This window comes from Ursus arctos, unplaced genomic scaffold, assembly GCF_023065955.2.
Source record: "Ursus arctos isolate Adak ecotype North America unplaced genomic scaffold, UrsArc2.0 scaffold_31, whole genome shotgun sequence".
In the NCBI taxonomy this organism is placed as follows: domain Eukaryota; kingdom Metazoa; phylum Chordata; class Mammalia; order Carnivora; family Ursidae; genus Ursus; species Ursus arctos.
Genome location: NW_026622997.1, coordinates 32,769,447 through 32,790,253, shown reverse-complemented (window position 1 = coordinate 32,790,253; position 20,807 = coordinate 32,769,447). Strand labels below are relative to the sequence as shown.

Sequence of the window (20,807 nt, the reverse complement as noted above, 5' to 3'; positions counted from 1 at the left end):
CAAATATCAACTGTTCTGATCTATGAAATAAGTCTTAATAAGCGGTGCCCCGCCCACCTCACAAGGGGGCGCCAGGAGGGCCAGGTGAGTGGAATGATAAAGGTCCTTTCTGTCTTACCAAGCACCCTGCCAGTGTGTGGACCTCAGGGTGAAATGCAGCCAGGGATGGGTAAAGGCCACTCGGCTTGCATGCCCCCCACTGCCTGCGGGTCCAGGGGAGGCTGGCATCGAGGAGGCTCCTTATGGCTGCATTCCGCATGGCGGAACAAGCTCTGTGGTCCATACCTGATGTCTGTCTGAGAGCCGGAGACCAGATGGGGAGTAGCTCCCTGGGTGCCTGATAGCTGCCATCCCCAGCCAGGCTGCCATCCTGACTCCAGTGCCCTGTCTTGTCCCTGCACACCTGGGTGGATGAGGGGAGAGACCTGACCTCAGCCCCACCTGCCCGGGTCTGAAGGTAGGCATTGTGTCCCAAGGCCCAGGACTGCCCACTTATCAGGATGAGTCTCTCCAGGAAGGGGAGGCCTGGCAGCTGCCTCTGCCTGGGAAACCCCCGATCCCCGGGGGATGCAGAGCTGTCCGGGAACCCTATTTCGCGGACAGTGAGAGCCCAGGAGGGTGGGGTCAGGGCAGCCGGTTGCCTGAAGCCAAGGCAAGGGCATGTTGCCTCCCTGGAGGCCTGGCTAGAAATGCTGAGCTCAGGTCAGAGTGGATGGACTGGTTTTAGGGCACTGTTTTTTCAGCTGGTGCAAAGGGGTGGAAGTATGTACTGGCCTCCTTCCTGTGGCCTTTGTGGGAAGGGGTGGGGGGAGGATAACCGTGTCTAGTCAGGGCTCTCCTGGCTTTGCTTTGAGCATTCTGACCTTAGGCTACTTACTTAACCTCTCTAAGCCTTACATTTTCATTTGTAAAATGGAAAAAATTACGGTATCTTCCCAGCAGGATTCTGTCCTCATTAAATGAGCCACAGGCAGTAAAGTGTTAGCACAACACTTGGTGCATAGAAGGCCCTCAATAAATCACAGCTGCTTTATCATGAGGCCGACCCAGGCGGGAGCTCTGCTCCTTCCCCAGACAAGAGCTGGGCCCGGGCTGTGTGCAGTATCCCCATCTCCCATCACTCTCCTGGGTTATGTGGAAAATGAAAATATTGTCTTGTGGGAATTTGGGAGCCAAGTTAAAGAATCCTGTGAGTGAACAGGGGCCGCCTCCTCCTGCGAGAGCTATTTCCCTAACCCGGGGGACAGGACGCCGTGTCTAACGGGGTGTCAGCCTGGCTCTCCCATGCCACTCTCTGTAACCCAGGGATGACCTCAGTCCTGGGGCAGGCCCTGTGTTCTGGGAGACCTTCCCCTGCACCCTGTGGGACCCTGGCCGTAACCATTGAGCTGTCCCTGCCAAAGCTGCAGCTACACATGGTGGGAACAGGGAGCAGGCCCCCAAGTCCACATCGGGACTTCTGCCCCCGCCCCCCCAGGCTCCCTTTTCCTCACCTGTCGAGTAACACCTGGCAGGATCGCAGGAAGAGCCAGTTAGGTAATATGTGTATATACACCCCAGCAAGGGGTGTCCGCCATTCAGCAGCACAAAAATCCTACTTCACGCCCCAGCATTGGGATGGAGCCAAGCTGATTCCCAGGCCAGCTGCTTGGTGCTCTTGGGCAGAGAGGAGGCAACAGCAAGGGGTGCTAGGGGTACCCAGGGGGCAGCTAGAGCAGTGAAGGGAGGTGGGGGGAGCCCCGCGGACTTAAAACCAGACAGTCCGGAATCTAGCCCAGTTCTGCCACTTGACCTCTCTCAGCCTGTTTTGTGACCTGCCCAGTGGGCAGGACTGCCATGGGGTTGCTGTAAGGGCTGGTGGTGCTTCTAGCTCTGGGGACACTGGGACCCTTCAGAGTGCCCCTCTCTGGATGACCGTGCAGGGATAATGGAGGTCCTGGGGAAAGTGCCTGGGACTGCGGCTCCCCAGTAACGCAGGGCCGGACGCTGAGGCTGCACGCTGTGCCCCAAAGGGCATAGCATTGGCAGGGGGAAAGGCAGGAAACCCAGCTTGTCTCCCTCAGAGCTCCCAACCGTAACGCCCTCTTTGGTTACCCCGTTTGCCACTCTTCTGTCGGGTGTCTCCTTAGCACTTACTAACTGATTCCCAAGTCGCGGATTGCCTTTGGGAAGCCGGTGTTTCTCAGCGGGAGCATTGTCGGCATCGTGGGTTGGGCGGTCCTGTGTGTCGTGGGGCATCCAGCCCCATTACCTGGCATAGATGGGTGGGAGGACAGAGATGTTGTCTCCTCACGGGACCTCCACGGTGCCTGCCGCAGCATCGGACACAGACACTGCTCCCCGCTCGGCATTTCCAGACACTCTCAGAGGGTGCTGCCACCCACCCGGCTGAGCTTCGCTGGTTCTGGTCACCCCTGGACATCCCTGCTGTGCTATGGTCACCCTTGCTCTAAACACTTCCTACTACCGGAAGTGGATGACTGCCCAGAGCAGTGCATTCTCAGGTCGCTCGTTACCCAAAAATGCCAGCCCGGTTCCCTCTCAGTTAGCAGGTCCTGTGAGGCCCGACACCCAGAGTGGCGCAGAGGTCACCGTGTGCGGCCCAGCCCTGAAGAGATAAGGTGTTGACGCTGCCCGAGATTTTATTTACTTTTCTAGTGTTTGCTAGTTTGTGGTCAGGTGAAACCCAAGGACTTCTCCTGTCGATCCTGGGCTGGTCTTTTCTAACCCAAAGTGTATGACATGAAAATAGTAAAAGGTAATCCTGTCCTGTTAGTGCGGGCCCATCTTCCCCAGGAGAGGTGATTCTGAGTTCCAGACTGCCACTGGCTCTCTCCCCATCCCGCCCCGTCCCCAGCTTTACATCCTTTGCAGAGTAGACGGGTCGGCCCTCTACGTATCTTTTCTGTGTTGTTGATTAAAATATGGCAGAGGCCAGGCCTTTAGCATGATCGTGGACACCCTCAGGCCAGGCTGATAAAGATCAGTACTTCTTGGTGGTTTATCTGCTTTGAAAGGGGCCCAAATTAATCCCAGCTCCGCCCTACATTTCTCTGTCTTGTCCACATGAAATATCTGCAAGCCCATCTGTTCAGCTGCCTCGATGACATCTAGGTTTACTGCATTCCACCCAACTTCAAGGGTTTGCAACCCCTTCGAAGCGGGAGATGCACTTAGCTGAGCGTGACTGGTTCTTGACGGACCTGCGCTCGCTCCTAGTGCCCACCAGTTTCTCTTTGGAATGCGCCGAACATTCTGCCGTCCCCATTTAGACATCTGCGAGGGCTCTGGTTTGAGTTTCGAGATTCCACCCCCTTCATCTGTGTGAGAAGAGGGACAGCGCTCGTGTTCCCGAGACTCCACGGAGATGACCAGACTCGGTGCCCCAAACGCATGGTCCCCTGCTCAGTGCTGCGGCCTCCCCTACACGCTCTTTTTGTCTGTCGGCTGAGCTCCACGGCACTTCTCGCCCTCTGCTCTGCAGCGGGCCGCTGAGATGATGAAGGGCCAAAGGGAGCCGCCGTCTGTTTCACATTAAGACACGGGACCCTGCTCCTTCTCGTTCTCCTGCTTTGGGCATAGGTTTAATTTTTTAGAAAACCTTTCAGATGGACCTGGAGGCGCCTTGGGGTGTAGATGTGCTGGTGCTCTCCCATGGAAATGGCCTGGCCAGCTAGACAGCCGGCTGTCTGAGAGGAGGGCTTCAGGCCGCCCGCCGCCCCTCGGCGACGCCGCTCCCTGGCTTGCAGAGAGATGTGCTGGAAACGCCGCGAGGAGGCAGGGCAGCGGGTGGTGTGGTTTGATGGCCTGTCAGATGAGCATGTCATCATGGAAAATTCTTTATGAAATCTGCAGATCCGTTTCCACGGGCCCGCTGCTGCGGCTGCTGCAAACTGCTCCTTCCTTCAGAACAACCCCAGCCCCTCCCTTGTTTCCCACTGAACTTCAGTCACGCCGCGCTGGCTGAGAACTGCGGCCTTTCCGTCTCCCTCTTGCTTCCATTCCTCGCCCTTCTGTTCTCCCTCAGGCCCAGGCTTGAGTTTTGTAGAGAATCCCGCTGAGTTTCCGGGTGTCTGGATTGGGTGGCCCACCCTGGGGTCTCCTCGGGGGCAGAACTGGAACTCCTGGTTTACATCCTGGGCCCTGCTTGTGAGCCTTCTGCTGGGGTCCACACCCTGCCGTCTGTAGGCTGGGGGAACAGTGGCAGGACTGACGGATGGGGAGGTCAGAGGCTGTTCTCGGCAGGTTGAAGCAGGTTTGGCCGCTGTTAAAGTTCCTGGAATAGATAAGGCTTCTTCTGGGGCCACCAGTTGACCTCCCCAGGTGGCCTCTCACCTGCGGCCCCCAGGCCACTGGGAGCCCTGTGGAGACTGAGCGCGTGACTTTGAGTCACCCTGAAATGTACACCACACCTCTGGTGATCTGTGCTGGCCTAGACCTTGAAATTGCTCGGCCCAGGGCAGAGAGACAGATCCAGAGAAGAGAGGGAAGGAGGAGCTTGTAGGGGAAGAGTATGATAGAGTCCCAAGCATGGGGAAAAGGAAGCCAGCTGATTCGTATGCCCAGATGACAGATCCAGGAGGGCAATGAGCTGGGGCGAGGGGTGGCTGGGGGTCCCTCCCAGGTCTGTCCTGCAGTAGAAGACTTCTCTGTGGAGGACTGTGTAGGGCACAGGCATCCAATGTTTCTGAATCACACGTGCCTTCTTTCTGGCAGAACAGTCTAGTACAGTGGTTCTCAAAGTGTGTCTCTGGCCCAGTAGCGCAGCAGCTGGAAACTCATTAGAAATGCAAATTCTCTGACCCCTTGCCAGACCTGCTGCGTCAGACTCTGGAGGTGGGGCCCAGCAGTCTGTATTTACCAAGCTCTCCAGGGGATGCCGGTGCATGCTAGTCAGTGTGAGAAGCACTGGCTCAATGAGAGAACCGACTTTAAAGGCAGAGTGCCTGAGTTCACATTCTTACCAGCTGTGTGACCTTGGGCAAATCACTTAACCTCTCTGATCCTCCAGAAAATGTTTCATCATCTATAAATTGGAGACAGTAACTGCCACCTTGTTATTGTGATGATTAAATAACAGTGCTCATATGCAGTTGCACACGCTGCTGTCACTTCGAAATCATCTGTGTCACTTTGTGTCTCTCGTTCTAGGTAGTGTCTGATGCTGCAGGACAGGGCGTGGCCATTACCGGGAATCAAACCTTCAACAACTGGAACTGGCCCAATGCAATGATTTTTGCAGCCACGGTCATCACTACAATCGGTAAGTCTTCTGGGACCTTCAGAATACCCACGTCCGTGCCCTCGCTGCACGGAACCTTATAAGAGTCCAGCTCTGGTCCCATGGCCTTCAATTGCGTTGCATTCTTTTAACACTTTCCTGGGGGTTTAGTAAGTCCTTGGTGACTGGCCACACTTAGGAGACTTTTCCAGGAGTCCTCACCTGGGCTCCTGGAGCAGAAACGACACAACCCGATAGCCTGAGCCATGCAGGAGGTCAGACAGGTTGTGCACTGCACCAACCCAGCCCATGCTTACTCACCGGGCTGGGTGTCTCTTCTGTTATCGATGGCTGCATGACCAACCACCCCAGAACTTAATGGCTTAAAGCACAACTTATTATTATCTTCCGCTGTTCTGTGGATTGGCTGGGTTCAGCCGGTTGGTTCTTGCTGGAGGTTGGTAATGGCGGTGGCAGTCCTGTGTCTGTGGCTGGAGTCAGCCAAAAAGCACTATTGGCTAGACATCTGGGATGGCTTCTTCCATCACACATTTGATAGTGGACTCTGGCTGTTGGCTGAGAGCACGGCTGGGGATGAAAACGCAGTGACTCAGGCAGCTGGCAGTATGGCAGCTGGATTCCAAGGGGGAGAATCCCCAAAGTGAGCATTTCAGGCCATCCCAGGGAGAAGCAACAGGGCTTCTTAGACTTAGCCTGTCCAGCACCACTTGCGTTGCATTTGCTGGCCAAGCTGGCCATGGCAGCCCAGCTTCCGACGGAACAGATTAGACGGGGGCCGACGTGGCAGCAGCACACTCGCACAGGAAGGGAAGGGATTAAGAATGGCCGTCTTTAGAGACCACCTCCCAGGGTACCTCTGGCGTGTCTCCTCAGAGAATGCTGTTTGTAATTTGCACAGTGGTGCCGTATAGACTAGTGGAAGGCTTGCAGTGATGAAGGCTTTGTCCAGCAGGGAGCTCCCAGTCTGATGGAGGAGACATAGCCCATGCCGTCCTGCTTGCTTTATAAATGATCATGACCATAGTGTAGTGAAGTGAAATTTCATTTCTTAAGGACTGATACTAGATCCATATCAAGGGATCGTCGAGAATGTGGTTGTGTGGTTGTGGGTATAGGTGGGGGTGCGTAGTGGAGGCGGGGGCCCATGCTGCGTCTGGGTCCATCACCTCCGCTGTGGCTCTCTGTGCCCCACTCTCTTCTTCTTCCTCAGGCTATGGCAATGTGGCTCCCAAGACCCCTGCCGGGCGCCTCTTCTGTGTCTTCTATGGTCTCTTTGGGGTGCCGCTCTGCCTGACGTGGATCAGTGCCCTGGGCAAGTTCTTCGGGGGACGTGCCAAGAGGCTGGGCCAGTTCCTCACCAAGAGAGGCGTGAGCCTGGTATGTCCCCAAATCCTAGGTGCTGGGCAGTGCTGGGGGGACCGTGGCAGGTGATGGGAGGATGGGAAAGATCCGAGAATGGACAAAGGTGCTAGAGCAGGTGACGAGAGGGCAGTTTTGGGGCCCCCTGGCCCCTGGGTGAGGCTGGGAATGGTGCTCCTCGCCCTTTCCTGGGTCGTGAGCCTCTTCCCAGGCGTGGTGCCAGCTAGCCTCCCACCTGGCGGCCTCCCCGGCCTTCCGGGTGCCCCTGCTGAGTTTCCCCAGTCTCTGCCACGGGTCTGACTTGGTCTCCCCACCTGCCCCCTCATCAGCGGCAGGCACAGATCACATGCACAGCCATCTTCATTGTATGGGGCGTCCTGGTCCACCTGGTGATCCCGCCCTTCGTGTTCATGGTGACCGAGGAGTGGGACTACATCGAGGGCCTCTACTACTCCTTCATCACCATCTCCACCATCGGCTTTGGCGACTTTGTGGCTGGTGAGTCCTGCCCTTCTCCCCGTGCCTCTGCCTCTCTGCCTTCTCTTTCTCTGCTTCTCCACCTGCAATTCAGCTGACCTTTACTGGGGTCCCAGCAGGTGCTCAGTGTCCTGGGCAGCAACCCCCCCCAACCCCCCGCCCCGCCAAAGGGGTCCTCTTCTGTTTCCCTTTCTTTCTTGGGTCATAGCTTTTCCTGCTTGGCCTAGGCCTAGGTTCACTAAGGGCTGGGGGTAGGTCCTTCCCCACTACAGGGTTTGAGCCTATTACCCAGAAAGCCCCAGCTAAGCTAGGGGCCCCCTTCCTGTCACAGAGCTGCCTGCCTTGCATCCCGTCACACGAGTGGAGGGAGCTGTTCTAGAGGCTTGGCTCATAGGCCCGAAACTTTCCTCTTGCCACAGGCAGTTTAGAGACAAGAGACGCCTTCTCCTAAGCTGCCCCACCCTCCGGGGCGGGATAGTCCCTCCCACTCCTCCCTTACTTAATCCAGGCAGGTGATAAAATTCTTTGGCCCCAGCCTCTCGGAGACCTGTGCCTGTGGCCTGCACTGCATCTTGGCCCTTCATCTTCTTGACTCCTGTTTGGCTGCACTGACCCCACGTTTGTTCCCTCAGTGCCTGTTGCCCTGCCCAGCCGACCCCAACCTTTGCTCCAGGGGCCTCTGGTCTCCTCCCTCCCCCTTCCTAGGGGGCAGGAGCTGGTCACTACCCTTCTGCCTCATTGTAAGGGGAGACTCCAAACGCTAGGAGGGGCGGCTGAGTGGTGGGGGGAACAGGAAAGAGGCCCGAACACTCTCCCGACCTCAGCAGATCAGGGCCTGCTGTCTTAGGAGATAAATTTAGATGGAGGCACAGCTCTGCCATTGTCTAAGGGACCCTGAGCGGGCAACGAGGAGCCTTTGTACTGGGCAGGTGGGGTATATTTAGCCACACTTTCTCAGCTCCAGCAAGACCTCAGACTTCTCCCTCAGTTTCCTCATCTGCAAGATTGGCTTAAAAAGAATAGCACCTACCTAACAGGGGGCAGAAGATCAAATCAGTGCTGAGGGTAGGGTCCAGCTATGTTAGCATGCACTGCGCTTGTCTTCCCACCCTGCCTGTGCCCAACAGCCCCGGGCATCCCTCAAAGACACCTCTTGACTCCAGCGGCAAACACAGCACCTGTCTTCAGGGACCTCTAAGTTGATGAGAGTGGTAGAGTCTGCGCTGTGGGAGCCCCACTCTGGAAGAAGCCCCCTTCCCCTAGTCCCTTTTCCAGATTGCTCCCAGTTGGAAGGTGGGGTGGGGGCAGGATGTATAATCAGACCAATGTGCCTAGAAATGTAAAGTTAAGCTAGAAATCTCATGATGCTGGAGTGTAGGAGATCAGTCAGAGCTGTGCAGGGTGACCCTGGAGGACTCCCTGGAGCAGGTGTCAGGAGCCTGGCCTCAGAGGAGGAAGATATGGAGTGGCAGAGCCCTCTAGACCATGGGAAGGGCCAGTCTGAAGAACGCAGAAACAGGAAGTCAGGGGGCAGCCAGACCCCACTGAAGGCGAATCAAGGCTTTCGAGAACAGTTTCTGCTGGGACCACTGTGCACAATCCTCTTGGCCCAACCACCAGCCCCATTCACGTTAAACCAGTGAGTCCATCCCCAGCAGTGAAGATGCCAGCCACTCGCTCACTTAATTTCCAACCTGGTTTTAACTGTAACATATGCCCCCCACAGTGCCCAGAACCGCTTGATGCGGTACGGTGCGCCATCGAAAGGCAGACATTCGCGAACTCTTTCCTGACCTGGGTGTTGGCTGCATTAACAGCCTCCCCACTGCTTGGCCCTGGATCCCACCTTACCCCAGGGAACTGCTCTCCTGACTTCTGACAGTTGAGGACACTGAGGCTCAGGCAGGTTGGGGACTAAGATAGGGATGTGAATGACTGGACCATCAGGATGGTAGAACAGTCTGTTTTCTAGTCCTTTCTCTCACTGTGCATCCCATTCTATGTCCTGACACTGTGCCTGCTCTCAGAGACCACGGCTGTGGCTTTGACATGCATCCAGGTCCCTGCTGACCCCCTTCTGACCCTCGGGGCTTCCTGTCCCGTCTGCAGGTGTGAACCCCAGCGCCAACTACCACGCCCTGTACCGCTACTTTGTGGAGCTCTGGATCTACCTGGGGCTGGCCTGGCTGTCCCTCTTTGTCAACTGGAAGGTGAGCATGTTTGTGGAGGTCCACAAGGCCATCAAGAAGCGGCGGCGGCGGCGGAAGGAGTCCTTTGAGAGCACCCCACACTCCAAAAAGGCTCTGCAGATGACTGGGAGTACGGCGTCCAAGGATGTCAACATCTTCAGCTTCCTGTCCAAGAAGGAGGAGACCTACAATGACCTCATCAAGCAGATCGGGAAGAAGGCAATGAAGACGAGCGGGGCTGGGGAGAGGGTCCCAGCAGCGGGGCTGGGGCCTCAGGGGGGTGGGCTGCCAGCCCTCCCCTCTTCCCTGTCTCCCCTGGTGGTTTACTCCAAGCACCGGGTGCCCAGCTTGGAAGAGGTATCTCAGACGCTAAGGAGCAAAGGCCACGTATCGCGGCCCCCCAGTGAGGAGGCCGGGGCGGGGCCCCCCAAGGAAGGCTCTCCGACCCCTGAGGTGTTCATTAACCAGCTGGACCGAATCAGCGAGGAGGGTGAGCCATGGGATGCCCAGGACTACCACCCACTCATCTTCCAGAACGTCAGCATCACCTTTGCAAACGAGGAGGCCGGCCTCTCAGACGAAGAGACATCCAAGTCCTCCATCGAGGACAACCTGGCTGGGGAGGAGAGGCCCCAGGAGAGGGCCGAAGCCGAGGCGCCCCTGAACCTGGGCGAGTTCCCCTCGTCGGACGAGTCCACTTTCACCAGCACCGAGTCTGAGCTCTCCGTGCCTTACGAACAGCTTATGAACGAGTACGGTCAGTCGGACTGCCCCAGAGGCACGTGAGGCAGGGCCGGCTCCCCACCCCACTTCTGATGGCTTCTGTTCCCCTCATCCTGGGGCATCCTACTACGGCGGAGACCTCTGCCCTCTGGTGGGGGGCAGCCCCGGAACTGGGAGTGGGGGGCCAGGGGCCTTCCTCACCTTCCATCCCCTCCGGCTAGATGCTACTGGTCAAACTCGGCGTGCGCCCAGGACCGGGCCTCTGTTCTCTGGCTGAATGGGCACCCTGGCAGCGGGGGGCGTCTGGCCTGAGCATGGCTGATGTATTTGATGGTTCAGAGACGTGTGTGGGCTGGCAGGTGACCCTCTGGGAGGCCTGCACCTGCATGGGTCTTCAGATGTCCTTCGGTTGAGCATGTGACACGGTTCTCTTAGGCTCGAGGCCCCAGCCGTTTGAGTTCACAGTATTAATGAGCTCCTGTGTGCCCAGCACGGAGCCAGCTATTTCGGAAAGAGAGGGAGGGGTGCACTGTGAGCCCTGGGTCCTGCCTTTGCAGGGGTACAGCAATGGTGTGGCGGTGCTGAGCACTTCAGCTCCTGAGCAAACAGCAGGGCGCTGCGTGGGGCGTGTGTATACACATCCCCCAGTCCCACCTTGTCTTCCTGACTATCAGGCCCTACTGCAAAGCTCAGTAGGGAAGAGGCGCCCAGGGGAAGGGAAAGAGGAGATCCCAGGTAGACGCTGAAACACTCCTAAGACACAGGACCCCGAGCAAGCTCTGAGTTGGCCCAGGGTACTACTCCTGGTTTTGCTCAGACCAAGGAACCCGGAGCCCAGTTTCCTGAATCACCCTTAGGCCAAGTGATGGCAGACTCAGGCTTCCTCCCTCCCTGGGAATGCTGCGAAAAGAGAGGGCAGCAGTAGCCAAGGAGCTGCAGGGCTAAGCTCGGGTCTGCTCCTTCTGTCCCCAGCCTCCCCTGTGCCCAGAACAAGGACCTCATGGCTCCCTGGCCCTCCTGGCCCCCATGGTGGGGGCGGCTGAGTCGCTCTTGGCTTACACGTGGGAAGGGCCAAAGATGTGAATCCGCTCCCCCGCTCCCGAAGCCACGGTTTGTCATTTGTGTGTGCGCGTGTGTATGTGTTTAAGAAAAGACTGGGGACCAGGGGAGCAAAAGATAATGTGAAACTGTACACAGACTATTTCTGGTGAGGGGCCGGCAGAGTTCTCGGGTTCTCTGCGATGCGCACCCCAGGGCCGGCCCTCTCTGCCCCGTATGTTTTGTTATTTTTTAAATAAACTGCTGTTTTGATGTACCTGGCATCTGTTGTTGGCTTCCGAGCCAGAGGGGAGAGGAGTCGAGCAGGCTCCCAAGATTGGGATGTTACATGTTCGCCCTCCTGCCCCCAACTCGGCTGGGCCTTTCTTGGTGAGCTCAGCCAAAGTCACGCTGTCGAAGCCCCCACGCGGAGTGGGGGGAAGGCACTGAGAAGCAAGTGAGTACGGTCGGGGAGAGGCATCCCTCGCAGGTGACTGGCGCTGGCCAGGAGGCAGGTGATCACCCTTGACCCCAACACCCTCTATGCCTCTCAGTCCCCTCCCCAGTACTGTGGGGCCGGACCCCACCCACCCCCCGACATGTGAAGACGGTGATGGGCTTGTGTGTCCACACCGGCATTCATCCTGTGACCCAGGGCTGTGCTGGCTGGGCTGCTGGGTGAGAAGGAGCGGCCTTCTGTTTTTCTGTGAATGTTTCAATGAGTTCATCCTCGTTTCCTTGCCCCACCTTGCTGGCGTGTTGCTGGCTGTCCTGGACTCACACACTATATGTACATACTGGCAATGATGTCAAATGTAATTTATTTTAACATTTTTACAATAAAGCCTTAAAGATGGACAGGCCAGCCTGGCGTGCGCTGTGTGGGGGCAGTCTGGTGGGAGGATTGGGGGCGGGGAGAACGGACGACAGTGTGAGGGTCACGGTGAGGTTTGGGGTGGTCCAGGAGGGAAAGGAAAGAAAAAAAAAGGAGGTGGGGGAGGGGCCAGCTAGTTAAGATGAGGTGGTCAGGACGGGCTTCTTGGAGGAGGTGACAGTTAACGGGTCTGAATGCAGCTGGGTAGGAGCCTTGCAGAAAGGATCCTAGAACCCGGCAGTGGTGGGTGTCCTCCAAACTGTCTGCAGTCTGCTTTATGCTCGTGCTCCACAAATGAGCTCCTCTGATCTTGCGGAAGATACTATCATGCAGTCAGTGTACGTGCCCGTTTCACAGGCCAGGAAACGGCACAGAGAGGTGACTGGGGCAATACATCTCAATAGACGGTGGGCCTGGATTCAAACCCACACAGTCATGCTCCTGCGTCTGTTCCCCAGCCACCGGGATGGGAGGAGGAAGCGAGCCTGTGCTTTGTGGCCGCTGACGTCCCCTGGAAGGGCTCCTGTCTGGGAAGGTGGGCCAGAGAAGAACTGGATGATGACCAGGCTTGAGCTGGAGGGGTGGGCCCTGGGGACCCGAAAGAGTATGAAAGAAGGACTGACAGGGCTCAGCTGGGCATGTTTGCATCCATTTAAAGGGAGGCTCTGTCAGGCTGCGTCCTCTCAGCTGGTTTGAGATTGGTCTCTTCTATGGTTCTGGGGCCCCGAACCAGCCCCAGACAGGACATGAGTTAAAAGTTGGAGTCTGCTGGGAAAAATGTGAAGTTCTGTGGTTTCAGGAGTGAGTCACATTTTTCACGAAGGCATGGATGTGTTGACAAAGGGCCCTATGTGTTTAGCATACCAGCTGGTTCTAGAGCTACTTGATACCATCCCTACCTCTGCCAAAACGGCTCTCCACGTCTACCCCTCCCCTTCCTTCCCCACACCCCCGGCCAACCCCCACAGACAGGTTCAAGATTCTCTGATTTTGCTTTAGCGCCGTTCAGCCTCAAGGTAACTCAGTTCTACCTTTATTCAGCGCTTGACCACTTCACAAAGCCCTTTGACAGATACACCTCGGAGTGTCCCCACGGCACAGGTCACTTGGCCCCATTTCCAGCTAAGGAGGTGAAGGCTCCAGAGTCTGCCTTCACCGGGGCACAGGGGTGGAGGTGTGGTCGTGGGCCACTGTGGCTAAGATGAGTCAGGAGCTTTCCGAGTAAAAGGTCTAGAAACAGGAAGGTGAGACAGCAGCTGGAGCAGAAGGTGAGGCCCGGGAGGCCCCAAGTCGCTGAGGGATCGAGAGCAGAGGAGGGGTGCCACGTGGCGGGTGGGGGCGTGGTGGGACCTCCCATCACGGGTCACTGTGAGTGAGCGGCCAGGCGTGGAAGGTAGAAGAGGTGGTTGGGGAGTCTGGGGAAAGGACCCTGACAGGGGAATCCCCTTGTTGACACCAGCTTCATAACCTGCGTCAGTGAGACCCTGATAATGTTACAGGATTTCTTCTCCTCTAAGTGTCTGCGGTTCTTGGTCATGCTGCTTCGAAAAATGAAGAGGTAGACCAGACAGAGGGGTGGGCAGCGAAGCAAGGTGTGTGGGGTGATAGCACAAAGCTCCCGAGTTGGCTGTCACGGAGTTTCTATGTCTAGGGGTTTTCATGGGCTGGTTGTGGGCTGTTTTCATCTGATGAACCCTCCCTGCGCCTGTCACCCAATCAGGTTTTTGTCGTCTGTCTATCACATGGGGAAGGGTGGAGGGCTCCTTCCAGGGCGGGTGCAAAATCCTAATAAGGGTGGTTTCCTCTGACCTCTGGAGGAGTCAGGTAAGGGTTTCACCCCATGATTGTAGAGGCCAGTCTAGCTTCTCCCTAGTCGCCATGGCGCTGAAGCTTTCTTGAGCCTGGGGCAGAGAAGGGGAAGGAGGAGGCGGGCTGGGCTGGGCTGCTCTGGGTGGGGTGTCCAGGAATGGCTGCCCTTCTTATGGGGCCCTTGAGGTTTGAGCTCAGCCCCGAAATAACAGCTCTTCACCCCTGAAACAGCAGGTCCCCAACTTCCAAAGTCATACACAACTGGTTCAGGAAGCCAGTGTGAGAACCTCCAGGGGGTGTTTGTGTAACACAGTGAGAACGCCTCCTAAGATCTCTGCCCCTTCTCTCCATCCAGACCCCGCAGCCCCCTGCCTGGATCCGGGCACCAGCTCCTGAAAGGGGCTCTATAGATGTTTGTTGAATGAGTGAATGAGGCCCCTTAGCTGGTCTTCCTGCCCCTAACACAGACCCTCTCCCACCTGGCCATCACTGCACCCAGCTGGGAGAATCCTGAACTCAAATCTGACCCCCTTTCTGTCCTGCTTTAAACGCCTCCGGGCTCTCATTGCTCTTCCGCGCACCCCTTCTCTCTCCAGCCTCCTCTTCTGTTCACCCCCACCTCTTTCTGGGCTCCAGCCACAGAAAAGTTTCTCCAATGGGCCAGGCCGCCCGGGTCTTTGCCCCACGCTGTTTCCAGGATATGCCCTTCTTCTCTCCTGCGTTGTCCTAGAGCCTGGTGGGATTAGTGGTGGACGTCAGTTTCTCTGGGACGAGGTCAGCAAGCAGCTGCTTCCATGCGGTTCAAGGTGCTCGTCTCCGGGTCTCACACACCTGGTCCCTGACTGGGCGCCCGGGGAGAGCGGGGAGTGGCTTGTTCACCTTCAGAGCCTTCCCTCAGGACCCAGCACAGAGAAAGGCTCAGTTTTTCAGTGTTTCCTGAGTGGAGGATGAATGAGCCAGAGTCCTAGACCCTCCCAGTGGTAACTCAGTCCCTCTTCCTGGGGTGGAAGCCAAATCAGGAGGCAGATCTTATCCCATAAGGGCGAGTCTCAGCAGAGCCAGGTAGATGATCTTGAGGGACCTTGTCCCAGGCTGTGGTGGCCTGGTGAGTCACGTAACTGTGCCAAGTCACCTCAGTCTGGCAGGCAGGACGGGGACACAGTGCACCTTATTTGTCCACACCCCCTCTTGCAGCTCCCCTCACCTGTCTGCCCTCACCTCTCATCACCCCCACGGCAGCCCCAGTCACCACTTATGGATGACCTGGGGGACTGGGCCTCCCACCCCAGCAGCCCCCAAGTCCACGTAATACATCCACTCGTGGTGACCCCTCACCCCGGTGGCCAGCCGCCCAGTTTACGACGCTCGTTCACGTCGGTTCTTGCGGGATTACTCAACAGCCTTGGGAGGCAGGTGCAGTATTTTACAGCCCAATTTAAGGGGCTTTTTCAAGTGAGGAAACTGAGTGTCTTGGTTTGTTTTCCCACTAGAGCAAGGCCGAAGAGCAGAACTGGGAGATGGTTGGGGGAAGTACAGAAAGGAGGGAGAGAAAAAGATGGGGAAAGAGCAAAAGGCAATAAAGCAGACATTGTTGAGCGGTTGAGCTGGTTTCACTGTGAGAAATTGAGGTTCAGTCCTGCTGGGATCTCCTGAAAATCCTGGCCAGTACGCCTCAGAACTGCCCTTCTGAAGGACAAGAGCCCTGCCTTTATCCACCAAATGCCACCCTCACTGGTTGAGGATGCCCCCAGGGGGTTAATCCCCACCTTCCTCCCATACAGGCTGGATGTGGCAGGCGGCATTGTCCAAAGATGGCCAGGACAATGTCTCCCCTCCCACATACTTGTTGGCAAAGTGACCTCGCCACTCCCCCAGCAAGACGTGGAGTCTAATGACTGGGCATTGGCTGGGACTGATCGATAGAATACTGTGGAAATGACCTTTTGTGCTTTCTGAACCTACCTGTTAAGAGGCCTAGCGGCTTTCCCTTTTGTGCTCTTGGGGAAGCCAGGTGAAATGTAAGGAACCCAAGTACCTTGAGCCCCGTGCTGCAAAGAACCAAACTAGCCACATGGGGAAGGCACAGGGACAGAGAAGCTGCCCAGCCAAGGCACCATCTTGGCCATCCCAGCCCCAGCTGGAGGCCACGTGGAGGAGAGCCCCGCCTTCCCCCCTCCAGACTGCAGAATCATGAGCAAATAAATGATGGGTGTCGTTTGGAACCTCTCAGTGTTGGGGTGGTTTGTGACACAGTGGTCGATAATGAGAACATGGGGTGGGCTTGCCCTGGGCCAAGCAACTTTCTGCCAGGCTTTAGAGAGAGCTCTGAGGTGGAAAAGCAGAGAGGCACCAGGGCACACTGGGGAGGCTCTTAGGCAGCTTGCATGGGGCTGTCCACTACAGCGGGGCTGACACCCGGAGTGGGTAGAGGGACTGGGACATGGGACACAAACAACATCTGCTTCCCTGAGTCCAAAACTCTTTGAAGAAATGGTGCAGCTGAGACCAAACGCTGGCATGTTTCGTAATCCTTACCCAAGATCAAAGTTTTTACTTTCAAGGTATCAAAGCCCCTTCTATTTTGGGGTCTCTAACTATGTTTATCCCCTCTCTGCTAGGTTTAAACAGTACTGGGAGGCCTGGGGGCTGCCACCATCTAGGCAGTGTGACCTACATAGCTACGTTTGCCATTTTTGGGATCCTTACCACACACGGGCACAGACGGGGGCACTTTATGCCCATGGTCTCATTTAATCCCCACAACATTAGCCACATTTGGAAGCTGAGGCTCAGACCAGTTATGTAACTTGCCCAAAGTCACACAGCTAGAAGCCTAACCTCAATTCTAAGCTGAGAAGCCCCGGCCTGGGCTACTCACAACCACACCAGGCTTCCAGAGCAAGGCTCTCCTGCTCAAGGGAGAGACGCCCTGGCAGCAATTCCCAGCCAATCGTCATCGGCAAGACCAGTGAAATGACCCAATCAGTAGATCCCAGCCCTTGCAGCGACTCCCCCCAAAACCACCAGGGGATTCTTGGGCTCCGCCTTGGGAGATTGTGAATCAGAAGGTCTGGGGTAAAACCTTGGAAATACCCAGGTTCTGGTAACACCTGGCTGGAGACCTCAGAGGTCAAATCCTGGTGTGGCATCCCCTGGCAAGCCATCCATTCTCGTGTTTTCATTCTGCATTGAAATCCGTGTTTACCTCCAGTTATGCGAAACTTCCTTGTCATTCTTTGATTCCTTCACCTGCAGTGCTGGCCAGCTAAGCGCTCTGTTTGGGGTGTTGACATCACACTCCATTCAATTCAAATCACCTCTATTTGTTGTCTGTCTTAGGTTACCTGGAACACCTGATGTTGGTGACGAAGGAGGAAGGAAAATGAGGAAGAGATAATTACCTGCCCAGCAGTCAGGCCCCTTCTCTGTCTCTCTATCTGCTCAGATTCTCACCAATAGTTCACCCCAGAGGAGAGCACTAGACTCAGTTCTCTGAAGCCTGTTTGTACTGGCTCATGAGAGCCAATGGTTTCCGTTTCGGACATTTTACAAGCTGATTGTATTAGAAGTTAAATTATATAAACACACAAATAGTTAAGAACAAATGTCGTAAATATGCAAAACTCCTCATTTCCTAATTACATGTCACCATTACCCATGCTTTTGAGGATATTTGCATCTCCCGGAGGTATATGGAAGGACTATTATATAATGGTAGCTACTGTGTTTCTCTCCCCGACTTCACGTTTTGTGCCATCGTGTTGGTAACTCAAAATCAGCCATAATGGGAGCATTGACACCACGCAAATGGGCAGACACTAGAAATGAGGGCTCTCCCCTTCTCAGAGAGCCAGATGTTCAACATGGCCAGAAGTGCCATGTGTCCAGCACATTGCTGCACTGAGTGCCTTCTGGACAGGCCACGTGGACTGAGTGGGGTGGGAGAGACTGTGAGGCTTTGCCTACCTTGGAAAGGAGCAAGCATATGTGGGTTTCAGAGAGATCATAGCTCATGAAGAGTCACTTGTATCCCTGGGGACCCCTCAGACCACTGCTTATAGCTGTGAACCCTGTGACCCACCCCCCTTGGCAATGCTGATTGGACTGGGAGAGGAAACCCGAACCAGTTGGATGACCTGGCTAGGCATTCGAAGTTAGGATGTGGAAAGACTGAGACAGTGAGCTATGGGGAGCAGAGCCGCGAGGTCATGGAGGCTTGGGAGTGGTGGCAGACCTCTGCGGTCATGTGTGAGCCAGAGGAAGAAGGTGTGCAGAGAGAAGCAGAAGGATAGAGCAGACACATAGTAAGAAAGGCAGAGACAAGGGACTGGGAAGGCTTTGCTTCCCTGAGAGCTGTATCCTTCCATGGAAACTCACCTTTTATAACTAATGAGCCTTATCAATACAATAGGCTTCGAACAGCCCCTACAAAAGCCTATAAGCACTAAAGACCCCTATGCAGCCCCCCTTTGCCCCCAAGCCCCACATTGTCCCTCTAAGACACTGAATTCCCTGTCATTCAGCGTACTCAGGCAAAGGGTCAGTGTCCACTCCTTGGAGATGCTGGCAGTTGACCTCGTAGGTCCTGCTCAAACCCATTATTCTGAATTTCCACAATGGGAAGGCAGGGGGTATTTTAAGATTGTTTTTTCTCCTTCTTGGCACCCAGTGCCCCCTAACACCTGGTCCCTGGCAAGGAAGCCTATACCCCTGAGGATGGGGGTGGGGCGTGCAGTAAACAAAGAGCCCGAGAAAGTTTCTTCTGTCCCTACTCCCCACATCAGCTCACACATCGCTATGGTGGGAGAATGGCAGGGGGATGGAAACAATGGGAACCTATGAGTCATGGGGGTAGGCAGGATAATGTTTCTCCAAAAAAGCTCCTCCAGCCGTGTCCGGAGTTGCTGACGTAGGCAGCTGCCAGGCAGTGACACCTGGAATGACCCTCAGTTCTGGGCATTCACTTGCCCTGCCCTGGATGACCTGGGTTTTCTTTTTATCTTTTAATTCAATTTTTATTTTTAGCAAAGTGATATCTATAAAAATACTTCCAAAAAGTTAAAAAAAAATACTACACAGGCGGTAAAGGAAAACAGCAATTGCCTGCCTCACCCTTCCCCATCCCCAGTCCCTAGAGGCAACTTCTTTTAGACTTTTCAACCATTTCTTATTTTTCTTCCACTTCTCCAAATAACGTATAGCTATTTTTGTACCCCATTATTATTTTTCTTATCCTACTTTAGCAATGCTCATCTCCCTACTAGAAAAGATGGGGATTAGCTCCGCACGACCTCTAACACACAAGCTTTTCCCAGCCCTTCTACTGTAGTTAGCTTTCAATTTATGGTTAGATCCCAATTCTGTATTCATGTTATTATGACTATGTAAATACTACCTAATGTACTTGGGTACCCTTTCTTGCATTCATCTTGTTTTCCACGTGTTTTGTTTGTTTGCTTAATTTTGTATGGTCCTGTCACTAATTAATTTCCAAGCCCCCTGCTACAATTGCAAACCTCCTCCCAGGATTATCCATCTGTCCCATTTGTTTATTTCTTGGTGAATCTCTTTCAGAACCAAACATCTTTCTGCCCCTGGGTGCTCTCTAGGTCCGCTACAAAGCTAGCAGCCTCGAATGTCCTTTCACTACTCACTAGGGAGTCCCTCTGTCTCCTTCCTGCATTGAGCCCCTGTTTTCTGCATCCAATGGCTTCCATCTTTCTTTGTTTACTTCCTTGTCTGATGGAGCGCTTCCTTCAGTAGCTTTCTGAGAAATGGTGCAAGGGAGGTACAATGTTTGAGATTTTGTATGTCTAAAAGGATCTTTATTCTACCTTCAGCTTGATTGATAGCTGGGCTGGGTATCTAACCCTAGGTTGGAAATTGTTTCCTTCAGAATTTCGAGAGTTGTTCCCTTTTGTTTTCTAGCTTCCTGTGTGGTTGCGGAGAAGTTCAGCAAAATTCTAAATCCTCAGCCTTTGTATGTGAACTGTGTTTTTGTCTTTTCACCCTGGAAACTTTTTATAGTCTCTTTAACTAGGGTGCACTGGTCTGTATATTCTTGAGTTCACTGTTTAGCCCTCAGGCTTCCCTTCAATCTAGAAGCTCATGCCATTCGGCTCCTTCTTGTGCTTACGATGTTCTATATTTTCAGTTAGGACTCTGGAGTTGGTTCTCCGATTTTCTAATCTTTGCTTTTTGTCTTCTTATCTTACTTTTTTAAAAAAAGATTTTATTTATTTGAGAGAGAGAAAGCACAAGCAGGGGGAGGGATGGGGGAGAGGGAGACGCAGGCTCCCCACTGAGCAGAGAGACCGATGTGGGGCTTGATCCCCAAACCCTGGGATCAGGACCTGAGCAGAAGGCAGACACTTAACCAACTGAGCCACCCAGACGTCCCTTATTCTATTTCAAGAGGATTTTTCTAAACTTTATTGTCAACACTCTTATTGATTAAAAAGAAAGTCTTCTGCTTTATTATTTTTCTTCTTACTTTTTATTAAAACAATTGCAAAAAAAGTTGAAAAAAATAATACAGTTAACATTCTTTTCCTGACATTTAGGTCAGTGCTGTTTAATAGAAATATAATGTGAGCCACATAGGTAATTTTAAACCTTCTAGTAGTGGGCGTCTGGGTGGCTCAGTCCGTTAAGCATCTGCCTTCAGCTCAGGTCATGATCCCAGGGTCTTAGGACTGAGTCCCGCACTGAGCTCCCTGCTCAGTGGGGAGTCTACTTCTCCCTCTATCACTCTCTCCTCCTCATGCTCTCTCTCAAGCATGCTCTCTCTCTCAAATAAATAAAATCTTTTTTTTAAAGATTTTATTTATTTATTTGACAGAGAGACAGCCAGTGAGAGAGGAAACACAAGCAGGGGGAGTGGGAGAGGAAGAAGCAGGCTCCTAGCGGAGGAGCCTGATGTGGGGCTTGATCCCAGAACGCCGGGATCACGCCCTGCGCCGAAGGCAGACACTTAACGACTGCGCCACCCAGGCGCCCCATCAAATAAATAAAATCTTAAAAAAAAAACTTCTAGTAGCCACATTCAAAAGGTAAAAAGAAACATGTGAAATTAACTTTAATATTTTATTTCAAA

At 54.4% G+C, this 20,807-nt stretch overlaps 1 protein-coding gene across 3 annotated transcripts in view; it reads left to right on the top strand.

Annotated features, from left to right (window-relative positions):
- The window catches only part of KCNK5 (potassium two pore domain channel subfamily K member 5), a 38,101-nt gene extending 26,213 nt beyond the window's left edge, over window positions 1-11,888 (top strand). For all 3 annotated transcript variants that reach the window (XM_026482816.4, XM_057304925.1, XM_057304924.1), the window contains 4 exons: window positions 5,152-5,263; window positions 6,453-6,619; window positions 6,931-7,099; window positions 9,188-11,888. In XM_026482816.4, coding sequence (XP_026338601.2) covers window positions 5,152-5,263; window positions 6,453-6,619; window positions 6,931-7,099; window positions 9,188-10,053 — 1,314 coding nt within the window. In that variant the 3' untranslated portion in view covers window positions 10,054-11,888. The remainder of the gene's footprint in view (window positions 1-5,151; window positions 5,264-6,452; window positions 6,620-6,930; window positions 7,100-9,187) is intronic.
- The last annotated feature ends 8,919 nt before the right edge of the window (window positions 11,889-20,807 follow it).